Raw genomic sequence first — 20313 nt, 5'->3', positions numbered from 1 at the left:
GAACTCACTCTGTAGACCAGGCTGAAATCCTGCTCTCTTAATTCATAAGTTCACCTCTTATCTAGCTGCCCACTCTGATCCCAGCTAACTGTGAGAGGCTTATAGAAGAACTTTTAGTACCAGCTCTCTTCACCCCCCACTTACAGCCAGGTGCAGGCTCCCTTAGCTCACATGAAGTCTGTCTTAGAAGACTGGACAGGTGCTGTTGTGCAGTCTTTTGCACGCTCTCTTTAGTGTATCCTGCCTAGTGCATGCTCTCATGTTACGTCTGAGAGCATCACTATCACATGCCCTCTCTTCCTAAGGATCTCTCCTACATCCTTATGAATTATTATACTGTGTTCAGAGTATTACTATCAGGCTCCACACCATTGTTCCATGATTAATAAATGACCCTCAAATAAGCAGTCTTATTAAATAGCTAAGAGTCTTGTTACTATGATATTCCAGTGGGTACTTAGTTCAGGTTTATCTTCAAGTAATCCTGTTGTCAATAAAACATGAAACTGCAGGTTCTGAATGGAGCCTACAATAGATTTTGCTTCCACCTTCCATCCAGTATTTAATCAAGTAGCCCATGGAACATTTTACTTTGCCCCTTACTTTAAGCATTAGAAACAAATGACCAGTGAGAACAATTTATCATGATATGAAACACAAGCAAGAACAATGAAATTTTCCCTTCTGATTTAAATGAATATACTAAGCCACCATTCTTCTTTTATGCCTTTTATCTGGGAAAGATTTGACATTTATTTTAGGAAAGAAGAGTGTCAGTAAGGCTGGGATGATAGTGCTGGGTAACAGGCCAGCTGGTGTAGCATGCTACTTACCATTAGAAGAAGCATAGAGTGCTTTTAGGAAATAGCCACAAATGTTCAATGTTACCAGCTGATTCCTCTCACAGTGCAGAACTTCTATGTTGTTGAAGATCATAGCATCTAGATCACTGAGTTTATTGTCTCGCAGGTCAAGCTGAGTGACATGTTGCACAAAGTCCACTTCATCAGCCATAAGCTTTCTGAGTGTGTTCAGTCTTAAGGAGGAAGGATACAAATATAAGCTACTTAATTGCAATACTAATCCAAATAGTGAACAGTGATGGGGAAGGACTCAAGTCCCAGTGCATCAGAGTCCCCATGCACCTGGCCTTGTTCAACTCGCAACATTCACTAGCTATTTTTAGCTACAATTTTAAGAGGTCTGAGACTTTATAGTTTGAAACACAATTTAGGCCATAAAGACTGGAAGAAGAGGGCTAGAGAGATGACTCAGTGGTTAAAAACACCAACTGCTTTTCTGAAGGTCCTGAGTTCAAATCCCAGCAACCACGTGATGGCTCACAACCATCCATAACAAGATCGGACTCCCTCTTCTGAAGTGTCTGAAGACAGCTACAGTGTACTTACATTTAATAAATAAATAAATCTTAAAAAAAAAAAAGACTGGAAGAGGAAAAAGCATATTGACTTTACCTAATTCACTTCAAGAGAAGAAAAAATATCCACTTAATGCACTTCTTTCCAAGAAACAAGGTTGAGAAAGTATAGATACCATACTGGACAGAACAGTAGAAACAGCCCAGAACCAGTGGAGACATTGCAACTACACTGGCTCCCAAAAGGAAGGCAGTGTACATGGACAATCACAACGAGCAAAGTCAAGGCAAGGACTTCACACCACACACTGAACAGTAGCCCCAAGATGGAGTGTAGATGCAGGGATTCTTGACTCTCAGAATCAGAGGTGGCAGGCAAAGCTATCTCCATACATGGGCTACTACTCAAAGAGCAAAGGACAGAAGACACTGAACACTGGCATCCAGGAGTTGTTGAGACATCATAAAATTAAGGGTATCAATGGAGAATAACAATTTAGAATAGATGGAAACACAGGAAAGAATCTCTTGCCCTGACAACTAGTTGGTTAACTGAATGAAGCAGTTGTAGCTGAGGTGCCAGAGACAAGTATCAATGGATCAATATGAGAAAGATATTAAACAATATAGCAAATATAAATTTAGTTTCCACTTTGAGAAAATAGATGACAATGCCACCTGTTGGTACCAATTGTAGGCCACACCTCCTTTGGAAAGAAACAACATCTCTCTCTCCAGTTGAGAAAGCACTGAGCTTGTGCACTGGATTAGGAGCACTGGTATTATGGATGAAGTTTGAGACCAGACATTCTCTGCTATGTATCTAAACTGTTAAGAGACATGTAATAGAACCACTGACTGGAACACTATGGTGAGTGCCAGCTCTAAGCGAGGATTTGTCAACAGCAAGTGCAGCACATGGTGTCTTCAAATGTCCCTAAATGGATGTTTTTGGTTTCTTCTTTTCTTGTTCTGGGTTGTAAAACTAAAAATTTGGCTTTAACCCAGAACTTTGCCTATTTCCAAATGTTCACTAGACTATCAGACCGTGCACAATGACTAACACACATGCCTCATCATTGAGAGAACAGAACAGAAAGAATTTAAAGAATATTTCATGTTCTCCACCACATCATACTTTGAAAAACCATAATGGCATTATCATCTTCATTTCTAGTGGCAACCCACTTGTAAGTCACTCTATGGGTAGTAACATGACAAGAGCATTGTTTTAATGGGAAATGTTAAAAAAAGCCGAGTGTGTGGAAGAGCACCTGAAGAATTATCTTCCAGCTCCAGGTGGAGAACCTTGAGCAGCAGTTGCCTAACTAGCATCCATGATATGAGAAAAGCATCCTTCTTATCCTGCCATGAAAGAAATCTCTGTGTTCCAGGTCTGGGTGCACAGGGAAGGGCTGAGGTCATAGAGATGGCAAGGATGATAATCTCTGCCTTTACAGCAGACAGACAGTAACAAGATAAAGTGCTGTGCAGTGTTCCCTAGGAGAACTCAGTGCTGCCAGAGAACCCAACCAAGCAGAAGCTATTGAAAAGGGAAACTCCTTATCTGAATCCAGAGGGTGTGGAAAGAAGAGAAAAACATGTCTCAGGAAGTGTTCCAGTGGCATCTGGACCACAGGCAGGAATGTAGTGATTTTCACACTTGCTACAGACTTAGCAGGAAGTGTGGTAGCATGGCTGGCTATGCTCATGTACGGCTCAGTTAAAAGTATTTACTAAGGGCTTTACCTATTAAATGCTAACATGGGATCAAGGTTAAGTAAGGGTACTACTTAACTGGCCATGCCAAGGGGCCTTCTTTCTAAGTTACCACAGTACACACCCGCACACAGAATCTATAGCATGTGACTTGCTATGCAAATCTAACACTCCAGCTGCTTTTCTGTAATCAATCTGTCATACAAAAAGTGCTTGAATACAGTACTGATACCAAATTACTACACATTTCTAAAATATGAGCTTCTCTCTTACTGTGGAAAAGTAGCAAAGAAATGGCTTCCCAGCCTATGTTGGAGGACACATGGGCAGCTAGCTCTAAGACAGAGTCGGAGCCTCACTTGCAAAGGTCTTGTATGTTAGGGCTGAAATCAGACAAAAGAGTTAGGAAAACTTCGGCTGTGCTTCACCTGTATGGGATAGTATGTAAATAAGGGGAAGCAACGATAAATTTCCCAGCTAGCAGCTGAAGGGAAATTGGTCTCAAGAAGACAAAGAGCTAAGGAAAGATGGAGGAATGATTAAAATCAAAATGATCAAGAAGATGAAGCTGTGAGTACACACCACCCAAGTTAAAATTCAGAGAGAAAACTGGGACCAGCCATGTCCCAGGCTGGGGCAATTAGTGCTACAGAACAGACATTTTGATTGAAGAATGTCATTGTAGGGGAACAGATAAAAGAAAAAGTGATGGTTTAAGTCAGATATAACATTTCTTTAGGAAGAAAATACAATAAAGTCAGCTCTTTGCAGATGGGCATGACAGCTCATACCTTTAATCTCAGCACTGGGAAGGCAGAGGCAGGCAGATCACTGTGAGTTTGAGGTCACTTTTGTCTACAAAGAGAGCTACACTATGGGACAACCAAAGGACTATACAGAGAAACCATCTCAAAAACCAACCAAACAAACAAACCAACTGCTTGCTTAGAAGAAATTCGGTGATGCTCCAAATTACTAGCTTCAGTTGAAGCACCAAGGTAGAACTGCAGGAAAGACTACAGTCTCCCCCTGCTTTAGCACAGCTCCCAGAAGGAAGCAGTTACCTGTGCACTCAGTATTTACAAAATGTCCAGTGCATCTTCTGGTAAACAGTCTCTACCCGATGTCATCCAAAAAGACTTGAGTTAGAATGGGCAAGCCCAGGACTTCACAAAGCTCTACCTAAGGACTGTTAGCTCTAGGTACATTAGATCAACCTTATTTGTTAGCTCTTTCAGGAAAAATGAGTTCTTTGACACAAATACCACTAAATTCTGAAACCATCTCAACTTGTTACCTGAGGTCAGTGCCCATCATCGCTGGCTCTAACAAACCTATACCACTGAGTCACTGAGAAAAAAAAATCAAACCCTAAGTTCTGAAATATAAAATTATCTATACAAACAATTCAGAGTTAAATAACATTATGTTTGCAAATAAATTTAACTAGGCAAAGTATTGATCCCTGTCCCATTCTGAAAAGGCCTCAAGCTCAATTAAACCACAATCATTTATATTTGGCAAATTAAAAATTCTAGCCCTGCACACCATTAATAGCCCCAAGTTAGGAGAGTCTGCCTCCTTCTTTTAGTGTGAGATGAAGCCAAGCAATCCTCTTGTCGATGGGATGTATGGTCCACAGGACAAACCACATATGGGAGAAGAAGGTATATTATGTTGATGAATTTCCATATATTGAACCATCCCTGCATCCCTGAGATGAAGCCTACTTGATTGTGGTGAATGATGGTTTTGACATTTTTTGATTCGGCTTGCAAGAATTTTGAGAACTTTCTTTGTTAAGTCTTGGTGTGGTTGAAGTATCAAACTAACTGTGGCTTCACAGAATGAATTAGGTAGTATTCCTTCTGTTTCTATGTTGTAAGGCCGATAAGAAAGATTAAGAACTATGTCCACTGTGTGCTTGGTGACTTCCAGTTCATATAAACAGTTTTTTACCCCAGTGTTCCTATAGATTCATGCAAATTCAAACTGGGTTCAAGTTTACAAACCAAGGTGAGACAGAGTCAGTCAGCCGTGGGATTCTTTTCAAAGCAAGCTTCAGGGAAGAACAAACTTCATAATTAGTCATTTCTTTCCTGTGGTACTAGTACTACCCAGTCTACTCGGCTAACTCACCCCACAATACAGCCAGTCACTCAAGCAGGATCTACTTCTGAAAAGGGGTTACCTTAGGTCCACATGTTTAATATGAGGCATTCTTCTTAAGGCCTGGAGTCTGAGGGTCTCCATACAGTTCCCAGCCATGCACAGTTTATCCACAGCAGTCAGCTTCTCCAATACCTCTGGAATGTCAGTGAATTCATTAAAAGAAAGACCCAGGTAGCTGAGCTGGTGCATGTTCTCCAATTCAGCAGGAAGGGACTGGAGAAAATTTCCATCCAGCAAAAACGTCTGCAAGCTAACAAGAAAGATAATACAATTATACAGAAAAGTATACAGTTTTGAACTTTACTATTAACAGACAAGTTCATGAAGATCTTATCATTGTAATGCTGCAAAATGCATAAAGACAAGGCAGAAGGTAACAATGGACAGAGGGGAGATCAGAAATAAGAACCTTAAGTTTCTACTGAAGTGGGAATTGTTACTGATCTCCTCAACTTGCAAAGGCATACATGGGGAAATATGCTTACTGCAATACAAACCAGCCACAATATGCACTGTTCCCTTTTTTCTTAACATTAATTTCTAAGGTTTAATATTCAGTAACTCAGAGAATGAAAAAGTAATCCCTACGTTTAGATACACTCGTTCATAAAGAACTTCAGTTTAATTTTTACACAACTCTGACACTCTGAAGTCTTAACATGCAAACTTACACAGTGCCTTACTGCTAGGTCTAAGGCCAACCTTCCTTGGCAATCACGCCATATTAATTAACATGGTACAAGTTCCACAGAGCTTCCTACAGAGAGCCCTAGTGGTTTAAGGCACTCACTTCTGCATCTCTCCAACTGCTGCTGGGACTTCTCGCAGGGCATTGCAAGATACATTCAGCTCTGCTAGGGTTGGAATGCTGCAGACTGCTGACGGAAAGGCTCCGAGGTGGTTATTGGAAAGGTTAAGGCTCTTCAGTTTGGTGAATCTATCACAATAAAAGAGAGAGAAGAAACAAAGATAACAAATGCACAGCACGGCCTTGAGGATGACCCTGCTCAGCTCCCTGGCCAGACTGAGGTAACACTCAGCACTTCAAGGCTTAGGGGATAGCGAAGCCAGAGTGGAAGTCTGAGTCCAAGGCCAGTGTTTACCTAAAAGGGAAAAGCACTCAGAAAATTTGTTGTTGTAAAATAGGGTTGACTGAGGAACAAGTTCTACTGGACAACGTTTTTACATAAATGGTCCTGGGAAGGAACCTGAGCAAGCAAATCTGGGAAACAAGGCTTCCTGGTGTCTCCAAGTCCAAAATTTGAGTGTCTCACCTCCAACCCCAACTCAGTAGAACAAACTATCCAAGCCAACTTCCTGGATGCCCCATGGTCTGTAGTGCCAGGTGCTGCTGCTGCGCACACACCTCAAAGGCCTCTTCTCAGTTCGTTCCAATGATGCTTTCTTCACGGAGCCCCTTGCCAATTCTCCCTAGCCCTCCTCCTCCTTAGGAGCATCTTATCCCTCTATTTCTTCTCCCCCTTCAGACCGGCACTCACGGCCAGTATGGTGGTCTGATTCTTGCTCTACACTCATCTTCCTTGGAAATCTCACTGCTCAGTCCCATCACAGCCTGTCCCTGCTCTGAGCCATCCTACGTCTTCTATCAAAAACTAAATAAGTCCTCCCACCTGCCCAGCTTTGGTAGGGTCCTTTCATTTTCTCTGTCATTCAGGCAACTGCCGGAGCTGTCTTTAATGTTTACCTCTCTGTGTGCTCAACATTTACACTCTGGACATCAACTCATATGAGATGAGAAACAGCTAATTCTCGAAAAGACTGCAAAACCTAAAGTAGGGACTTTACACTCTGCCAAGAGCAGAAAGATGATCACACAACCTTACTAAAATTTATGATAAAATAATAAGCTGCAGTACACAAGAAAGGTAAAATTTTATTCAGCATGGAAAAACTGATAGTATACCTACTGAGCAAGGTCAAAGGTTAGCATGATTTTTAATAACAGCTATCTTACTAGATGTATGACTATAGATCTATTAGTAACTTAGATTGAAATAAGGCAAATAATTATCGTTTAACTGAATTTCCATTTTTTAGTTGTTTGTAACATTGTACTTCGGTCCATCAGCTCTTTAAAGAGACTTTCTTCATTCTGCTTATCTATACCCTCTCATATACAAGGTGGGGTGACAGACTCTGCTATTCTCAGGACAGTGGTTTGCAAGAGATGTTTTGGGGGCCTCCAAAGAGGTTTCTAAGGCCCTCTCATTAAATCCCAAGGTCAAAACTATTTTTACAATACAAGGATTCATTCCACTTTCTTTGTGCTACTTATGCTTTCAGAATTTAACAAACTTTTCAGTCTGCATCTCCTTTGAAAAAGCACATCTGACTGAATGCACCAAGAATCCAGATAAACTTGCCAAACTAGAAAATAATGACAATCATCTCAATATTTGTACTGTATAAAATGGTTTCCATTAAACATATGAGTATTATCTAAATATCATGTTGCTTTTTATATACGAAGTTCACATGAAGGAAAGCGGCTGATGTTTTTCAGTTTGGAAAGGCAAGGGAGTCCTGGAATAAGGTTATCAGATAAGCTACAGAACAGCATTAAATATGACTTGCAGACAACTTTTTCTCATTAAGAATGTCCCAAATATTGCATGGGGCATACTCAGGCTTAAAAAACAATCATCATTTGGTGGTACTTGCTCTATCCCTTCTCCCCCTGAAATATAACAGCGTCCCCTCGGATGTCTCTCCCTGTCATTGCAGATGAAACCATTGTTCTCATTCAAGCCATCTTTCTACATGCTTTCCACATTTGCTAAGAACAGGGTACAGCTTATTTTGCACATTATTAAATTGATAATTCTAGAAAGGAAACAGATCAAGATAACACGACATATAGATTTCAAGAAAGAGAACAGGATTTCAAAGTCAGGAAGTACCCAAGGAGGAAACAGAAGACCTGGCTCTCTGAGAAGTCAATAATGCAGCTGGTGACTAAAGAGAACAATACCATAGACTCTGGCTCTGTGACTCTCCAGTCTAACTGAAGGCTCCAGTGATCCCAGTAAATGCCAGTGTGAGTGTTTTATGAACCTTATTTTGAGAAGCACTGACTTAGAAGCTATAAACTACGGAGTATACTTGGGACATACTAAGCAGGTTAAATTTGCATAGCAAATGAATTCCTATGTTGGTAAGGACTGATTAATGCCTAACCACAGAGCATCTCAACAGAAAGACAGTAGTGTTTACCTAGAAAAACTTCAGACTAAATCAACAAAATACCAGGATATATGATTCATATTTATCACAGAAAATCACACCTCCCCTGCCTATCATCCCTCCCATGGGAGGAGAGGGTTAAATTTAGGACATAAGCAAAGCTATGCTTTCTCTAGTTGTTTTGTGTATTGTTCATTATAAGTCCAAACACCCCCAGAAAGAGAGGACTTGTCCTGTTTTTTACACAGGCCACTGTGGATACCCTGCTGGGCAAGTGTCATCATAGGACCCTCCCATTCAAAGCTCCACCTGAGCAGCATATGGTGAACCGCATCAAAACCAGTCACTTGGGAAACAAACTAACTCTCCTAGGGCTTTAGCTTACAAAAGTCACACAAGTCCTGTGTGAACATTAGGAGTTAGATGTGTATGTGTGACAGGAGAAGGACAGACAAAGAAGCTGTCTGCTCCAAAAGTGTGCATATACTGCCCACCAAAAGGACACATTTCATAGCCATCAGTAATGATGCTAAGGATGTCCCCCAGTCTCAAAACAAAGGCATTCATTACTTAGTGCCATAAAATAGAGCATCTGCTGGCCATCCTTGTCACCTAGGAGATAGGCAATGAGTAGCTGATTGCCACTTAGAACAGCAAATTCCTACAAACACTGTGTAGTACTAGAATCTTATAATCTGGCTAATGCCTGGAGAATACAGCACAAAGAGTGTAATAAAAACAACAGGAAAATGGAGTTGAGCAGAATAAAAAGGCTAAATTAGAATCTACCAGAAGCTTCTAAAGTCACTATTATTCCCCACATATTATCTATAAGTGGGATAAATATTAAAAAGCATCTTAGCTGACTCCAAGAAGTAATTTGGATAAAGTTAACACAGACTGAGTAATACAATTTTTTTGTTTTCCGTTGAGTTCCTCTTTAGAAAATGCTGTCTGAGAAAAAAACAAACAGAGCATGATTGTCAGAGCTCAGGAAGCAGAGAAAGCTGAAAGGAGGTCTGAGCCCTAAGCCATCTCAAGGCTCTCCTTTGATCCAGAGCTCAAGGGGGAAATGGGAAGCCTCAGAAAGAGAAAGTGCCCCAAGAGGATTCCAACTGCGTCTGCAAAGCTCAGGTGTGCAACAACTTGCAGTCTGGTAACAGCTAACTGGAGAGAAAGAGTCCATACATTCTATGAAATTCCTGAATCAACTGGCAAGCCTCAAACCCAGTGCTGGAAATCTCTGTTTGTCCCAGAGCACTCTGCACAGGCTACCTTCTTCTTTCACATGGATGACCCCTCTCTTCAGTGGTTATCTCCAACCTTTACCACCTATCTTCACATGCAAGAGTGCATCCCACAAGGCTGGAGCGTCCTAAGTACTGCAGAGATAGTCTGGCACATCAGCAGGCCACTTCTTATTCCAGTTTGCTAAGAGCATTCTCACCACAAAAATGAGTTTCCAGAAATTACTCAAAATAAAAGTTGTATTGCTTCTTAAATAAAGCCTAACAATGTTAAAGTGTAGCAAGCGTAAGTACTTTGACAACTTTCTTTCACTGGAATGTGAAAAGTGCCCCCAAGAAAAGGCAGGAAATAGGGTCATTTGTTTCCCATCCCATGGGGACCAAAAATACAGATTGAAGACTTTTCAAGAAAGGGACCTGAACTGCAGACAGAATTGGGAGTTCATTCTCATCTCTCCACATTTACTGTTATATGGCACCATGATTGTACATGAAGCTTCTCTGTCTCCCAGCACACTCCCCACTCTCTCCAGAGCAGTGAATGCCAGTTTCACATTTACTGGTAACTCATTTCACTGCTTTTTTCTAAGTCTTCCAAGTCTTAAATTCCTTCCTTCCACCCAACAGAAACTTTCACCTTGTTTTATTTTACCCCACCCACTCTAACATACACACCTAAGGTTCACTAAAGTTGATCTTTAGGTATCACATCATTGATCAACCAAAAGGCATCTTAAGAGACGTACGACCTATTCCTTAAGACCTACAGATGAATGCCACTGCTCAAAGCACTTTGCAAACCTTCATCTATAAGTCTTAGGATCACCTTCTGTTCTCCCTGGTGATGGAAAAAACCAAGGACTGAACTGAATCGCACCATCCTTGTGTCTGTCCTTCTCCACCCTCCATTCAGCTCTAGGCTAAACATGAAGAGGAAACAGAATAAAAGCAGACATTCCACCTCTACGGTCAAGAAATTTACACATAGAGTCAATTTAGAAATTTTCTAATGTATTACAGAGGTGTAACAAGCAAGTAAGCATAAGCAGTGTTAATAAATCAAAGAAGGAAATGAGCACATAGAACTGGACATAACCAAACTCTACAAGACATCTTTGTAAACACGCTTTCAAGGGCAGGTAGGGCAGAAGCCAGACCTGACCTGCAAAGCGGTAAGGCAGCAGGGCACCATCTCCTGAGGGAGTGGAAGGCAGCAGGCCACCATCTCATCTCCTGAGGGAGTGGCAACGGAGTGGGCAGTATTTCAGAGACTGGCAGAGGGGGTTGCTTTGTCTTGGTCTTTTGTTTTTTTCCTTTAGAAAAAAACATTATGGGGCTTGGAGAGATAGCTCAATTGTTAAGAGTACCACTTAAAGAGGAACGGAGTTCAATTCCCAGCACCTACATGGCCGTTTACAACTGTATGTAACTCTAGTTCCAGAGGATCCAATATCCTCATATAGATATGCATGCAGGCAAAACATCAATGTACATAAAACAAAAAATAAAATGAAAAAAAAATCATGCTGTCCATTTAAAACTTGTTTTCTCTTTTTCCTACTACCAATTCTTGGTTATGAATGTTATGTTTCCTGAGTGGTCTCATTATGCAGTTTTTTTTCTTTCATTAAACCTTCAACCAAAGAGAAGTGACGAATTACCAGTTTCACTTCTTTCTACAAGTTGCCGCAAAAGCCTGTTACAAAGAAATTTGTATGAATAACAAGAATGGTGACTAGGAGCAGGTCCCACTACATTCTCTCATGTGCTTACTCACAATGTATTTAATAACAAGAAGTGGTGACTAACAGCAGGTCACACTACATTCTCTCATGTCTCCCTCACAATGGTAACCATTTCTGGGGGAACCTGATTTCTACCTTTTAGGAATTTGAGCCCAAAGTGGATAAATAGAACAAAGAGTAAGTAACAAAGGTCATGAGCTCAAATGTCTCCTTTATGAGAGAGAGTTACACTATAGGTCTCTAAGATGAAAATTAAAGGTAATCAAATGCACAAAAGTTAAGGTTATATTACTATTTCTACACTTTTAAAACAGGAAGTCTTTTACAAACTATTTCCTAGGATTCTGTGAAACTGCCAGGGAATAAATAATTACACTCAAACAGGAGCAACAAACAACAAGAACAAATCACTACTGAAAGAAATGTTGACTAGATATCTGATGGTATACTCGTCTTCTATGTGTGCATGGTTTCAGTGTTATTTACAGTAAAAATAATTTGTTAATAATCATGTGAGCTTCATGTCACCTATAATACAAATTTCTAATGATATCAAACACTAAAATAAATAACAAAATGACATGAATAAATTGAAATCTTTTGGTAGTAGCCAAGTACTAATGGCCTCAATTCTTACAGGTGTGGATCAAGTCTGGAAAGTAAGCATGGTTTCCATGTGCTTGTGCCTCTGTACAATGCACATGAACTGTAGAGAGACACATGGGAGGAGATACAGAAGAACCTGAAGGCGCCCTATCTTCTCTGTGGCCTGGCTCCGAGATGGTACAGCATGGAGATGAACATTTTTACGAGTCGACACAGTACCTGACTCTCTCAGGATTGTGTGTGTACTTTTCAGGTTATCTCCAGGCTCAATGAAACATAGGGAGAGATGGGAGATGGATTCAGCAATTTCTGCTGCTGTCACCTTTTATATGGTAATTTCTGGAATGGTCTTCCCAGTTTCTGACTCTCCTGCCACAATTTCCTGAAGAACTGCAGTTCCAAAAGTCTTTTCCGGGTACAAAAGCATGACAATCAATCACCTTCTATAATTATGCCCATGTAGACGAGGAACCACAAGACTACCTATCTTACCTATTGTGGGAAGAAGCTTTGGTTTTGTAGTCCTAGTTGTCTGAAATTGCTGTGTCAATGGGAGTTTAATTTGAAATCATTAGACATCCCAGAAGAAACACATTTCACAACATTATAATGTAAAGTTTAAGTTTAAGTAAGTGCAACATGATTAAGCTAGCCAGTGATCTTGGGGAAAATGAGAGCAAAACCATGGCTATACTGGCTTTAGGAAAGTCATGTTCGCAGGTTGCTTTCAGGAGTGTGATCCCTTGCGTTGTTAAAAAAACGCATTCTGGTCTAGTACTATTATTCTGCTAAATGGACATATTAATTAACTACTCCCTAAGTTCTTATCTTTATACACACAGATTAACTCAGCAGTTGTTTTTGCAGTGGATGATGTTAACACAGAGACCCACAGCTCGCCAATATGCAGAGGAAAGGCGACTGTGGAGAACTCAGCTATAAGTAGATAACCTGCATCACAGCCCTTGCACTGAGGCTCAAGGATCATCGAAGAATACTAGGTGAAAAGATTGCAAGAGCCAGAGCGAGTGGACATTTGCAGAAAAGTACTATTTAACATGACAGTATAGTCACTCCTGGGCATATACCCAGAAGATGCTCCAACATGTAATAAGGACACATGTTCCACTATGTTCATAGCAGCCTTGTTTATAATAGCCAGGAGCTGGAAAGAACCCAGATGTCCTTCAACAGAGGAATGGATACAGAAAATGTGGTACATTTACTCAGCTGTTAAAAACGATGAATTCATGAAATTCTTAGGCAAATAGATAGACCTAGAAAATATCCTGAGGTAACCAAATCGCAAAAGAAAACACATGGTATACACTCACTGATGAGCAGATACAAGCCCAAAAGTTACGAATAACAAGGATATAATTCACAGACCACATGAAACTCCATAAGAAGGAAGATCAATGTGTAGGTGCTTCGGTCCTTCTTAGAAGGAGAACATAATACTCACAGGAGCAAATATGGAGACAAAGTGCAGAGCAGAGACTGAAGGAAAGGCCACCCAGAGACTGTCCCACCTAGGGATTCATCCCATATACAGTTACCTAACCCAGACACTGTTGTGGATGCCAAGAACTGCATGCGGACAGGAGCCTGGTATGGCTGTCTCCTGAGAGGCCCTGCCAGAGTCTTATAAATACAGAGGCGGATATTCGCAACTAACCATTGGACTGAGCGTGGGGTCCCTAATAGAGGAGTTAGAGAAGGGACTGAAGTAGTTGAAGGGGTTTACAACCCCATAAGAACAACAACAATATCAACCAACCAGACCCTCACAGAACTTCCAGGAACTAAGCCATCAACAAAGGAGTACACATGGCTCCAGCTACATATTTAGCAGAGGATGGCCTTGTCATGCACCAATGGAAGGAGAGGTCCTTGGTCCTATGAAGGCTCAATAGATGCTCCAGTGTAGGGAATTGAGGGTGGGGAGGTGGGAGAGGGTGGGGAGGTGAGAGTGCATGGGTGGGTGGAGAACACCCTCATAGAAGCAGGGTGGGGGATGTAATAGGGTGTTTCCAGGAGGGAGGGAAACCAGGAAAGGGGATAACAATTGAAGAGTAAATAAAGAAAATATTCAATAAAAAAAAAAAAAAAGATGACAGTACAGTTGTACCCATGAGCTTACAGTGGCTGTGACTCAGCAGCAGATCTGTACATGCTAGCCCATGTCCCTGCACTGATGAGGCTGTAATGAAGCTCCACCCCTATCTGAAGAGTTCCTAGCAATTGATGGCTGCTGTGGGATGGAGGGTTAGGTTTTTTTTTCCATAGGAATGGCCCTAGAGAAGCTACAAATGCTCCAGTAGATTATTCTACACTCATGCACATACTCTGTGGCTTTTAAAACAGACCACATTATATAAAGGCAATCCTAATAAAGTCTCTAAATAGTGGGAAAGACAGAGTCCCAACTTGGCCATCCATCTCTTGTCACTACTGGTTCTGGGTTACATTAAATAGAGCCAATTTAGTTAGTGGCTAAAGGGTGTGTCTAATGGAAATCCCCAAACAACTCAGGCTCTTGCCAAGACAATAGGCTGCTCTCTACAAACTAAGAGTAAGGTGCCACTGGTGAAGACAACACCCACACACCTCATAGCACAGAGTACAAGGTGGTCCCTATAGTCTAGTGTCCTTGGTATAGGAAGGCATTCTGCAGGACATCAAAGGAAAACAAACACCAACTCAGCTACAAACCTTGTGACCCACAATACTTTTCTGCCTGCAAGCTATGCTAGGGCAAAGGTGACAGAGCTAGTAGGAATAACCACCACTGTCTGTTTGACATAAGGCTCACTCCACAAGCTAGAACCCATACTCAAAACTGTTGTGTGACCAAGAAGCAGAAACTAGATATCACAGAGACCTAGAGTAAAACTGAATACTGCTGGTCTTTAAAAAATAGTGCCTGGCTCACTTCTGATCTCTTGGCCAGCTTGTCCCCCTCTCTGTTTACCTCCCATCATGACCTGGTTCAATCTGCTGGCTATGTTGAATCTAGACCCTTCCAGGTGCCTCTGGCTGTGCTCTCCTTCATATGCCCAATAAACCTTGTCCTCAACCAAACCTAGGAGCAATCATGTCCTCACCTGCCATGAGTCTCCATCAAACCTCTCTCTTCAGAGATCAGGAAAGGTAAGCGGAAAGAGTGTGAGAGCCAGGAGATGGGGGACACCAGAAGAACAACGCCTCCAATGAGCAAAGCAAACATGAACGCAGAGACAGGCCCTCTCTACGCATTAGGGCTTTCAGTTTAGTATTTTCGTTGGACTCCTGAGTGTGTGGATGAGTGTGTCTCTGAGTCTTGTGCCTTCTTTTGCGCTCTTTCCTTCTGTTGGTTTGCTTTGTCCAACTTCGACCTTTTATTGTATTTGTCTGTTTTATCTTATTAAATTTTCTTTTGTTGTACTTGGTTGTTAGTAGCCTGTTCATTTTTAAAGAGAGGAGGAAAAATAGTTTATGAAGTTTAGAAGTGGGGAGGAACTTGGAAAATATGATCAGGATATTGTATATGAGAAAAGAACCTATTTTCAACAAAAGGGAGGAGGTAATGGACCAGATTAAATAAGGAGGAAAAGAGGGACAGGGGAGTTTGGAGAGGAACTAGAGGGGAGGTGGAAGGATAGGTTTAATTAAAGCACAATGGATACATATGTGAAATTCTTAAACAACGACAACAAAAATACCTTAAGACAAAAGTTAGTATTCTTCCTGTAAAAGTAACCCCACTCTTGAAACCAGGCAGGGCTACATAAGTACAGGTGCTAGCTTTGCTTTCCTGAACCAGTCTACCAACGGGCAGAGCAGGAGCCAACATCTCCAGCCCTGAACCAGTCTACCAAAGGGCAGAGCGGGAGCCAACATCTCCAGTCCTGAACCAGTCTACCAAAGGGCAGAGCGGGAGCCAACATCTCCAGTCCTTACTTATGGCTGGTAGAGAGGTAACAAAGGCTGATCAAGACAAATGAAACATGTTTAATAACATCCAGTAAACAAAGTACATTTGCATATATAGAATTAAATGATTTAAGTGTGATCTTACATTTTCAAGAATGTACTAACATAGGTTTATCTATTAAATGAAAAGATCATTGTCATAGGTAAAGAAGTTTAAATTAGTATTCCTCTTTCTCCAAAACCTCTCCAGTATCTGCTGTCACCTGAGTTTTTTATCCTAGCCAATCTGACTGGTGTGAGGTGGAATTTCAGAGTTGTTTTGATTTGCATTTCCCTGATGACTAAGGATGTCGAACATTTCTTTAGGTGCTTCTCAGCCATTCGGTGTTCTTTGTTTAGCTCTGTACCCCATTTTTTAATGGGGTTATTTGGTTCTCTGGAGTCTAACTTCTTGAGTTCTTTGTATACCTTGGATATTAGCCCTCTATCAGATATAGGGTTGGTAAAGATCTTTTCCCAATTTGTTGGTTGCCATTTTGTCCTATGGACAGTGTCTTTTGCCTTACAGAAGCTTTGCAATTTTATGAGGTCCCATTTGTTAATTCTTGACCTTAGAGCAGAAGCTATTGGCCTCCTCTTCAGGAAAATTTCCCCTGTGTCTATTTGCTCGAGGTTCTTCCCTACTTTCTCTTCCATTAGTTTCAATGTATCTGCTTTGATGTGGAGGTCCCTGATCCACTTGGACTTGAGCTTTGTACAAGGAGATAGGAATGGACCGATTTGCATTTTTCTACATGCTAACCGCCAATTGAGCCAGCACCATCTGTTGAAAATGCTGTCTTTTTTCCGCTGTACGGTTTTAGCTCCTTTGTCAAAGATCAAGTGGCCACAGATGTGTGGGCTCATTTTTGGGTCTTCAATTCTGTTCCATTATCTACCTGCCTGTCACTGTACCAATACCATGCGGTTTTTATCACAAGCTGGTACATCCACTCTGGAAATCAGTTTGGCAGTTCCTCCCAAAATTGGACATAGTTCTACCTGAGGACCCAGCTATACCACTCCTGGGCATATACCCAGAAGATGCTCCACCATGTTCATAGCAGCCTTATTTATAATAGCCAGAAACTGGAAACAACCCAGATGTCCCTCAACAGAGGAATGGATACAGAAATTGTGGTACATCTACATAATGGAGTACTACTCAGCTATTAAAAACAATGAATTTATGAAATTCTTAGGGAAATGGATGGATCTGGAGAATATCATCCTGAGTGAGGTAACTAAATCACAAAAGAACACACATGGTATGCACTCTCTGATAAATGGTTATTAGCCCAGAAGTTCAGAATACAAGAAGAACAAACTACAAACCACAAGAAACTCAAGAAGAAGGAAGACCAAAATGTACACATTTAATTCCTTCTTAAAAGGGGGAACAAAATACCCATGGAAGGAGTTGCAGAGATTAACTATGGAGCAGAGACTGAAGGAAGGACAAGCCAGCCTAATATAGCTATCTCCTGAGAGGCTCTGACAGTACCTGACTAATACAGATGTAGAGGCTCACTGCCATCCATTGAACAGAGTACAGGTTTCCCAATGAAGGAGTTAGAGAAAGGACCAAAGGAACTAAAGGGTTTGCAGCCTCTTAGGACGAACAACAATATGAATTAACTAGTACCCTCAGAGCTCCCAAGAACTCAACCACCAACCAAGGACAATACATGGTGGGACTGACTGTTCTGGCAGCATGTATATAATAGAGGATTGCAAAGTCAATCATCAATGGGAGAAGAGGCCCTTGGCCCTGTGAAGATTCTGTGCCCCAGTGTAGGGGAATTCCAGAGCCAGTAAGTGGGAGAATGGGGTGGCAAGCATGGGGAGGGGGGAGGCAACAGGGGTTTGTTCTTGTTGTTTTTGTGTCTGTTTGTTTGTTTGTTTTTTGGAGGGGAAACTGGGAAAGGAGAAATCATGTGACATGTAAATAAAGAAAATATCTAATAAAAAACAAGAAGTTTAAATTATAAACCTTCGAAGTAGAATGGACAAACAACCACCTATATAAGCAGCCAGGAGAAATGAGCACATGCAAGCTATTACTGCCTGAGTGCACTCTGCACACTGGGCCTTCCCAATGCTGCAGGTACCATGAGAAAGAACTCTGCTTGCCATCCTTTGAGGAATGGCTGTCACCCCTAAATGTGCCTCTGTCATAAGGATTCTGTGTTATAAGGATTCTGTGTCACAAGGATTCTGTGTCATAAGGATTCTGTGTCATAAGGATTGTTCTGAACTGAAGGAAAATAGTTGATAATAAAGATGCCCTGTAGTCCCCTTAATTTTCCTGAAGAACAAGAGAGATGTGCATGAATGGTGTCCTCCATATACCTGGAAGGAGAGGAATTTGGCACTGGGACAAGATTGAGGATGAAAGGGTTCTCTACAAACAGACCTTGTTAAGGCCAGTCTATCTCTTCTGGGATTCCTCCTCTTGTTTTCCCACCATTGATTCCCCTTGCTCAATCTAGTACATAACTCCTGAGCTTTGCTCTTCTCAGGTCTTCATTTTCCTGTCAAGACTCTCGTGTATGCAATAATATGGATTGGATGCTTTTCTCTTGCTATCAGGAGACCCTTGCAAGACACACTAAGTTTGACTTCCTTATACTCAAACTCTAGATCCTTCAATGAGCCAACCCATGAAATTTCAATAAATGCTAAATTAAGAAATTATTCAAAACATAAAAAAGCTAAGTATATCAGATATCAGTAAACTATCTGAACATCAATACAGTTCTGTGCAAGTAAGCTAATACAATTAATTACCATATTAGAACCAGGAAAATTAAAATACAAGGAGAAAAGTTAAATGTCCTTGAATATGCAAAATCAGCAAAAACCTGTCCCATTCATTGACTCTTCAAAAATGTTTAATTAAACATAATTATCTATTACAAACAGCAATGACATATTAAGACTACTTGGTTCACTTAAATGGAGATATGGTTGGCTATGTGAAGTACTGTCTACTAATAAAAAAGAAAGGTATGAATAATATAGGATTAGTTACTAGTGGCACAGAATCAGGAAAGAAACTATTAAAACCACCAAAAATGACTGATGCTTTCCTCTCTAAATGCTGAATATGACACTGAAAAGTCCCAGTCCCCATAAAGGAAAACAAGCAGTGGGAGTCCAAGGACACCCTCCTCAAAAACCGCAGACCTGGGTCATTTCCCATATCCAGAATGCTGGTGCAAATACTTATTTAAATGTTCTTTGAAAACTGATCCTTTGTTTAAGGTGAATATTTATATTTAAATGAAAATATAAGATACACTGTACTTTAAGAGAACTCTTATCTGTTTTATTGTATATACAACTTCTTCCTAAAATACTGAAATCAGTATTTGTGTTAATACTAGGTTAAAATTTAATTCCATAAGATTTAGTTAAAATATGAAAATAAATTACTCTTTGCTACCTTGCAAACACATTCCCAGTGAAGCATGCACTGCTCATTTACTGTCATAAATTTCCTTTATACACAAAGAAAAAATTAGGAAATTGAAAATATGGCAACACATCCGAAACTCCACAAGCATTAAAACTGTGCATTACTGGGTGAATTGTAATCTCATGGCTGCTCTAGGTGCTGAGACTAAGTCATAGTTGAGTGCTCATTCCAAAACAGGACATCTATATCACTCCAACTAAGGCTTCAAAATACAGGAAGGAAGTTGTAGAAGCAGGGATATATGAGAAGGAGTTGTAGGGGACAGGATGTATGAGAAGAAGTTATAGAAAAGATGGAATGCTCACTGATACAAGTTTGTATGAGAATAACCAGAATGTAAAACGTATGTAAATGTACAGATAATAACTATATTATATTTATATGCAACATATACTGTATTAAATTTTATGTTGTATATATGTACATATATATATACACACAACAAGCTATATATAATGAACAGACTTGCTAAACTATATTTTAAAATGTATACTAGTGATCTTTTCAGTATAAATTTGGCTTTCTTAAATAAACATTATAGTTTTAATTCCTGGCATCAATATGTGTGCCTGTGTGTGTATGTGGTACACCTGTGCTTGACTATTTACTTCTTACCTGAAAATGTGAACAACGAGATGTCATACAAGTATTGCACAGTAGAGTGTTTAAGAAGGATTTAGTTGCGCCTGGCTTGTTTCCTGAAAGGTGGTGTAACAGCAGCCTCCCCAGTGCCTCAGACCTCACAGACCAACTCTCTTAGGTACACGTGCTCTGCAGCCTCCCCAGTGCCTCAGAACTCACAGACCA

At 40.6% G+C, this 20313-nt stretch overlaps 1 protein-coding gene across 1 annotated transcript in view; it reads right to left on the bottom strand.

Annotated features, from left to right (window-relative positions):
* The window catches only part of Phlpp1 (PH domain and leucine rich repeat protein phosphatase 1), a 213732-nt gene that overhangs the window by 52138 nt on the left and 141281 nt on the right, over positions 1–20313 (bottom strand). The window contains exons 5-7 of the mRNA XM_031379886.1: positions 6060–6206; positions 5289–5519; positions 834–1036 (exon numbers count right to left, since the gene is read on the bottom strand). Coding sequence (XP_031235746.1) covers positions 834–1036; positions 5289–5519; positions 6060–6206 — 581 coding nt within the window. The remainder of the gene's footprint in view (positions 1–833; positions 1037–5288; positions 5520–6059; positions 6207–20313) is intronic.

The sequence above is a fragment of the Mastomys coucha genome, unplaced genomic scaffold (genome assembly GCF_008632895.1).
Source record: "Mastomys coucha isolate ucsf_1 unplaced genomic scaffold, UCSF_Mcou_1 pScaffold1, whole genome shotgun sequence".
Classification (NCBI taxonomy): domain Eukaryota; kingdom Metazoa; phylum Chordata; class Mammalia; order Rodentia; family Muridae; genus Mastomys; species Mastomys coucha.
This window is presented reverse-complemented; position numbering and strand designations above follow the sequence as displayed.